Source organism: Oncorhynchus masou, chromosome 12 (genome assembly GCF_036934945.1).
Source record: "Oncorhynchus masou masou isolate Uvic2021 chromosome 12, UVic_Omas_1.1, whole genome shotgun sequence".
Lineage (NCBI taxonomy): Eukaryota > Metazoa > Chordata > Actinopteri > Salmoniformes > Salmonidae > Oncorhynchus > Oncorhynchus masou.
This window is the reverse complement of record NC_088223.1, coordinates 51,383,178-51,390,627: the sequence shown is the minus strand read 5'-3', so window position 1 is coordinate 51,390,627 and position 7,450 is coordinate 51,383,178. Positions and strand designations below refer to the sequence as shown.

Sequence of the window (7,450 nt, the reverse complement as noted above, 5' to 3'; positions counted from 1 at the left end):
GAACCCATTATGTCATTGAGTTCATATTGAGGCCCCTCCCTGCCATCAGGACATGCATTAGCGCACCGATGATGTCTTTCGTACTGTGATCTACAGACCTCCATTAAAGCCACAGCAGCCAGAATCACAGTGCCTATAAGCCCCCAGACCTGCATCCCATGGTTCATGTGCCATCTGTCAGAATGGGTACATCTGAAAGGGAGGTGCTTATTGCCCAAACAAACCACAAGGTTGTACCTGGCTGGAACCCACTCCCGTGGTTCTCCTGAGAGACAGTATCCAGCTGGACTGAAGAGAAGGAGAGAAAACAAATGGAGAAAGTCATCCCTAGGTAATTACTCATCTGTGTGCAATATGGAATTGCACTGGTTATATCAATTTGGTAGAGAAGAATAAGAGTTTAGGAGGAGTTTCCATGACTACAAAGCCGATCATGCGGTCTGTAACATTGAAAAATCAATCTTATAACAATTTGTCATTCAACTGTAAAATTTCATAATCAATTATTACATCTAAATCACAAAGCTCACTAATCGTGACAATTTGAGATGAACTATTTGGAGAGCTGCCAGACAAAAAACGCTTGAATGTACCAAAAAACGAATTCATAGGCCTACAAGTGAGAAAATAGGTCGTCTGACAATGGGGTGTGACCGTCGTGGGGTTGCGATGCCCGCAGTTGGCTTGGTGGTCATGAGCTGTCACCCCCTGGCTGCATCCATTCTCTTCTGAAACTATTAATTGACGGCCCGAAAGTGGTAATATATTCAGACACATTCTTCAGCGTTAATAATACATTTAAGAATAACTGGGCTAAACCAAAGACTCATACGCCTAATAATGCAATTTATGAAATAATGTAGATTGTGTTTTCGTCATTATCCCGATAACTCACTCATCGTGCTGTCAAACTGCCAATGGTTGTCATGATGGATGTTTTTGGCGAACCTGATTGGACGACACAATTAAATCTACTAATTAAATCTCCGAGCCTGGATGCTGATTTGTGCAGGAGATTGCTCCTCACAGAAAGAATCCGGCTCTGGTGAGATGAGGGGACAGGATGGCAACTCGATCGGTGGACCGCAGCTGAATAATCCTAAAAGGACACTTTTGGTGAGCGGTCCGTCTTTATCATGTTGTTCATCATATCCCTATGTATTCCCTCCCTTGTTATGTCTGTTTAAGTCTATTATATATATACTACAATTAAGATGATGCTATTTAAAAACCCTCAGTCACGGGTCACAGACCACCGCTCTTTGATAATAAACCGGTCCACCTGGAGTTGCAGGCACTTAATTATTACTACGTTTCAATATCTGGCATCGTTCTAAAGTGGTTTGAAACATAGTAGGCCTATCAATAATGCCCTCACTGTTCGCACAGTTGAGACTTATTGTCTCTCCTAATCACCACAGAGCTGTTGGTTGGGACAACCTTGCTATGCTTGCTTGCGGAATCTATTGCTCAAGGCTGTTAGATGCTTTGCCCTTTAATGTTTGTTAATATATGTGTGCTCAAGCTTGTCATGATAATCAATGTCATTCTTTTTGTTCTATTGTTTAGGGATTTTAACATGGCTAAACTTCATCCCAGTCTTGTATGGCATGTGCCACCATTCATAATATTTGCAGAAAGGCACCTAACTTTCAAATTTAGCATAGTCCTTGTGTCAAATAAGACCTAACACATATATCCTTCCCTTAGATAAGCCAAATCATCATTTTATAATAGCATAATTATTAAACAGTTGCATGAGTATTGCTTGCTGTTTTGGGGTTTTAGGCTGGGGTTCTGTACAGCACTTTGAGATATCAGCTGATGTAAGAAGGGTTATATAAATACATTTGATTTGAGTATGCTTGACTGAATGCTAAAACCTGCGTTTCCCAGAGGTATAGTGGGCTTTAGCTCAGTTGAACAACACAATCTTGAAATGCCCAGAAATGGGTTTTGATTCCTGGTTGTTTACAATAAGCATAGTTTGAGCCTATAGTCACTCAGTAGGACTCTCGTGATGGAATGCTATCTGTAACTCTTTTCATGCAGTTATAGGTCTGGAAACAAGTCTTGAATGAAGGGGTGTTGAGTAATACAATGAATTGCCTCTAATGACTTTTCCATGAATGAAATGAAAGGCCAGTGGGGTGAAGTAAAGAGTAGTTTGTGGCCTGATGAAACCTGTACGTGTCCTGATGGCATTACGTAAGACGAGTGGGATTTGGTGAGTAATGTAATCAGGAGAGGCTTGGGTCGATTGTCTCTGCCTCATGATTTAATCTGGTCTGAATTGATTGTTTGTGTCTGTCTGTGCGGAACGTGGCTGTCATTGTCAGCGGCTGTGTGTCCCAGCAGGTGGTGTGTGTGGCGCGGTGTGAGGGGAGGTCATGCCCCTGGTCAAGAGGAACATAGAGCCCCGGCACCTCTGTCGAGGGGGGCTGCCCGAGGGGATTGGCAGTGAGCTGGAGTGTGTCACCAACAACACCCTCTCTGCCATCATACGGCAGCTCAGCAGTCTAAGTAAGACATACCTTCCACACAGTCACAACCCCTCATCATATGCATTAAGCAGTCACCTATCACTTAACCAGCCTTATGCCAGCATACTCTAGAATAGTGACCTATACAGCCTCATCCATCGGTGTTACACTGGAAAACTGATCAGCTTAGGCAGATGCATTAAGTCAGTACATTTAAGTGTTTTTATTGATTCAATTCTATTTGGCAAAATACATTTGATATTGACAGATGTGTGCATGCGTGTGTGTTTGAGTGTGGGGAGGGAGTGAGAGAGAGAATTAGAGTAGGAGAATTTACCAGACATCTGTCCTATATATATATACCCACCCACATTACAGTGTGTGTGTCTGCATGCTGTTTGTGTGTGTTTGTTTGTGTGGGGTAGGGTTTTATGAAGTCACTTGAGATTAGAGCTTAATGTAGAGCTTAGTGTCACAGAAACAGATAAAGGAGAGAGTGAGGGAGGGACGGAGGTAGAGAAAGAGTATGGAGACAGATTTCACAATCACATGCTCTTCACTAAGTGTTTGAAATGTGCAAATCTCAATCATTTGGTTGGTTTCCCGGCCCATCAGACATGTGCAAATCTCCATCACTAAGTTACTCCTGTATGTTCAACTTGACCTCAACAAATCTCTTTGCTCTTCTCTTTGCTCTTTTCTGTGTACTACGATATGTACCTCTCCAATGACTTTGTCTGAGCATTTGGACACAGGTGAATGTCTGTATTAAAGGACATGTTCAATTGTTTTTACCAAATCTCAATATTTTTTTTAATGTAAATCTCAATATTTTTTTAGATGTAAATTGCATCTTATTAAAGTGTCCAGACACTTTTTTTTGCGATTTCACTTGGTTTTGAGAAACCACCCTTAGTGGTGGAAAAAGTACTTGTCATACTTCAGTAAAAGTAAAGATACCTTTAACAGAAAATGTTAAAAGTCACCCAGTAACATACTAAAAGTATTTGGTTTTAAATATACTGCAGTATCAAAAGTAAAAGTATAAATAATTTCAAATTCCTCAAATTTAGCAAATCAGACTGCACAAGTTTTTTTATTTATGGAGGGCCAACGGTACACTCCAACACTCAGACCTCATTTACAAATGAAACATTTGTGTTTAGTGAGTCCTCCAGATCAGAAGCAGTAGGGGGGGATGGCCAAGGAGCATTCAAAATGTAATGAGTACTTTTGGGTGTCAGGGAAAACGTATGGAGTAAAAAGTACATTATTTCTATAGGAATGTAGTAAAGTAAAAGTTGTCAAAAATATAAATACTAAAGTACAGATACCCGAAAAAACGACTTAAGTAGTACTTACACCACTGCCCAACCTAAAAACCCGGAGGTTAGGCCCCCCAGATAGCATATGAACATGTCATCAGACATTCCTTTTTTGAATGAGTATTACTACTACAGGAACAGGAAATTAGCTTTAAAACTGCACTATTTTGATGGCAAACTGCGTAAAATAGCATGAGATTAGCGATAAAACAGCAATTTGTGCTCTCTGCTACATGACCAAATGTTAATAAATAATCCTACAAAAAAAATATATAGATAGACCTGGCGGACAAAATGGAATACAATGTTGCGGACAAAGTTCCAAATTACACATTTTCATGTGTACAACATCTAAAGACTATACTGAGGGCTTTTCAATTTGTAAAGGGATGTAATTTGGGTGTTTTTGGAGCCTTTGTTAGTGTTTATCCATAGCCCCCAAACTGCAGAAATAGCAATGAGGAAGTCTACTGGTGGTGGGGCAAGTTTCTCAAAACCAAGTGAAATTGTAAAAAAATAGTCTCTGGACACTTCACTTACATCAAAAATAGAGATTTGGTTAAAAAAGTGAATTTGTCCTTGGCTCCTCTCTTTCTTCCTAACTCAGGTAAACATGCGGAGGATGTCTTTGGAGAGCTTTTTAGTGAGGCTAACACATTTTATGTGCGTGCCAACGGTCTCCAAGACCGCATCGACCGCTTGGCTGTCAAGGTCACCCAGCTGGATTCCACTGTGGAGGAGGGTCAGTTTGGGGTCAGGGAATAAGGAGAAAAAAAATCCTCTAACGTTGAAAGACAACTAAGTCATTAGTTCTCCTGCTTGTCTTTGGTTCTGCATGGCCCATAATCTACTTATTATTTTCTTTCTCAGCATCTTCTTATTCCTGCTCATCTTCCTATCAATCTCACATTCACTCTAATGCTTTCCAGTCTCTCTGCAGGACATCAACATGCGCAAGGCATTTAAAAGCTCAACAGTCCAGGACCAGCAGGTGGTGTCCAAGAGCAGCAAGTCCAACCCTGTGGAGGACATGTACAACACCAGCGACAAGCCTCCTTCTCTCAGCATTCTCTCTGCTTACAGGTACACTGTACAGATACAACCACCAGACGAGCATTAACCTCCAGTTGTGACCAATAGCTAACTAGTCTCTCTTTTGACACAGAGATGACCACACCGATGGGATGAAGTTCTACACTGACCCATCCTACTTCTTTGACCTGTGGAAGGAGAAGATGCTGCAGGACACAGAGGACAAGAGGAAGGAGAGAAGAAGACAACGCGTGAGAGCCTTTTAATGTCACCCTTTCAGAAAGCCTCATGTTTTTTGCTTCTTAATAACGACTAATTTCTTTGGGGCAACTTGTGTATACAACATCCTGTATAACTCCACACCTACAGTATCAGCAAAATGAACTCTCTCTCTCTTTCTCTCTCGCCCCTCTCTCTTTTCCCCTCTCTCTCTCTCTCTCTCTTTTCCTCTCTCTCTCTTCCTCTCTCAGGAGCAGAAGCGATGTGTTGACGGCACACTTCAGCGCGAGGTGAAGAAGGTTCGTAAAGCCAGAAACCGCCGTCAGGAGTGGAACATGATGGCGTTCGACAAAGAGCTCCGCCCAGACCACCGCCACCCTCACTCTCTCCACCGGGGGGCGTCGTCAGAGGGCTCCCTCTCCCCAGAGAGCAGGTCAGTGATTAGGACCATTGTCGTCTGAATCAGCTTCCTTCCCCATTTGTTTTGCAGATGGCATATTAACTTTTCGTGTTAGTGTAAAGAGTTCATCACAATGACTTTTTTGTTGTTTAGATATGGTCATGACCTGCCAGACTACCCAACTGCTCCAGGCCTTCCACATTCTGCATCCAACCATGCCATGGCTCACCCCTACCCGCCTGCAGACATTCACGAGTCTGTAGAGCATGAGTACCACAGCATCGGAGTCAGTTACAGAGAAGGGACTCTCAACCGCACACACCACTCCCCACCTCTGCATCGCTCCACTGAGAGAATAAATGGCACTATGACGCTTCCACCTGCGGACTACAGGTACTGTTATTGTAACAACTCTCAGTACAAGAAATCTGGAATGCAGATTAGTAACTCTCTCTGATTTGTAAATACCAATGTGTTGTTAGCTCAAATTCTGCATTCAGAAACTGAAAACCTTCTCTCTGACTTTCTCTCTCTCAGTATAATGGAGTACTATGCCAGTTCCGGACCACCACCCCCTCCCCCAGCCCCTCTTATCCCATCCGCACAGACTGCCTTTGGCTCTCCCATGGTATCCCCCACCCCTCTTACTGGACCTAGGACAGGGGCCACAGGCTATGGTCTCCCACCCCTACCCCCCCCAGGACCTCGTATGAATCCACCTCCCCCAGGTCCCCCTCCACCACCAGTACCCCCTGCCCCACCCCAACTGGCAGGACTCTGTGACGGGAAGAGACAGGACACCCAGCCTCGAAGTGACCTTCTGTCAGCTATTCGCATGGGTGAGCTGCTGTACTCAGACATTTACTCTTCTTCTGGAGATGGCAGAGTTGTTTTAGACTGTATGTGTTTGTGTTCCTCAGGCATCCAGTTGAAAAAGGTGCAGGAGCAGCAGGAGCAGCAGGCTAAGCGGGAGCCTGTGGGGAACGACGTGGCCACCATCCTGTCCCGTCGCATCGCAGTGGAGTACAGCGACTCGGAGGACGACTCCGAACTGGAAGAGAACGACTGGTCCGACTGACCCTGACCCCGTCCTTTACAGTGACCTCACACCATGGACACATCGCTCCTCCAGCCCAGCTATCCCACAATGGTGATGATGCAGTACAGATGAATTATGGGAGTCATATTTTCAGTATGCATTAAGTGGGCATAGGCTGAGAATCCACTTGCATTTTAGTGTAAGTCCTGTAGGTGAGTGGACAGGACTTGAAATGAAGGCAAATTAGTGTCCTGATGACCTGAGATTCAGCTGAAATCACACAAAGGTACACGGACCAAATAACCAAGTAGTGATTTTCCCTTTTCCCTACAGAGCTGTCTAATCTCTTTATCAGACACCAACGTTACCATTTCATCTGACATAGATCACCAACACTGTATTCTCAATGTCACTAACCTCATTTATGATTTGATCTGGATTTAGAAACCATTAGAAAGGCTTGAGGTTCTCTCTGTAGCATAGACTGGCTCTGAACAGACATAGCGGGGACGTTCCAGCCCGACTGTGTTTAAAATGCAACCAGTGACAATAATTATGAATTGCTTGTCAATGTAAACATGTCTCTTCACATGTATTCCAGAAATACATTTGATATGATATGCAGATCAGCAAGCTGACCACTGAGTGGCACTGTGCTCACATTTAATGCTCACTATTTGAATGAATCATTTTTGGAGATTTGATAATAAAAAATAAAAATGAATTCTAGATTTCTAGCTATCAACAAACTGCAAACGTTTGCATCATGCTGAAATGGTGAATGAAGAGTGACAGGGTGACAATGTGAGTAGATTACCTTAAATAGACCTCAAACAAGTCAAGGACTTCATACTGCATGAGGTCTCTAATATACTGTATGGACAGGCTCCTATTTGACTAGATGTACTGCTGTGACACCTGTGCATGAATTCCATACGAGACATCTTTCGTA

At 43.2% G+C, this 7,450-nt stretch overlaps 1 protein-coding gene across 1 annotated transcript; it reads left to right on the top strand.

Moving 5' to 3' along the window:
- The first annotated feature begins 2,288 nt into the window (after positions 1–2,288).
- LOC135549131 (actin-binding protein WASF3-like) lies at positions 2,289–7,153 on the top strand. The gene is made up of 8 exons (XM_064979179.1): positions 2,289–2,523; positions 4,416–4,550; positions 4,738–4,891; positions 4,974–5,091; positions 5,311–5,492; positions 5,613–5,852; positions 5,997–6,298; positions 6,380–7,153. The coding sequence occupies exons 1-8, from the start codon at positions 2,391–2,393 to the stop codon at positions 6,535–6,537; spliced, it is 1,422 nt and encodes a 473-aa protein (XP_064835251.1). The 5' UTR covers positions 2,289–2,390; the 3' UTR covers positions 6,538–7,153.
- Positions 7,154–7,450: the final 297 nt, after the last annotated feature.

Coding starts and splice junctions, on each gene's coding strand:
- LOC135549131 (XM_064979179.1), top strand. CDS start 2,391: ATGCCCCTGGTCAAGAGGAACATAGAGCCCCGGCACCTCTGTCGAGGG. Junction 4,892..4,973: donor AGCATTCTCTCTGCTTACAG/GTACACTGTACA, acceptor CTTTTGACACAG/AGATGACCACACCGATGGGA. Junction 6,299..6,379: donor TCTGTCAGCTATTCGCATGG/GTGAGCTGCTGT, acceptor TGTGTTCCTCAG/GCATCCAGTTGAAAAAGGTG.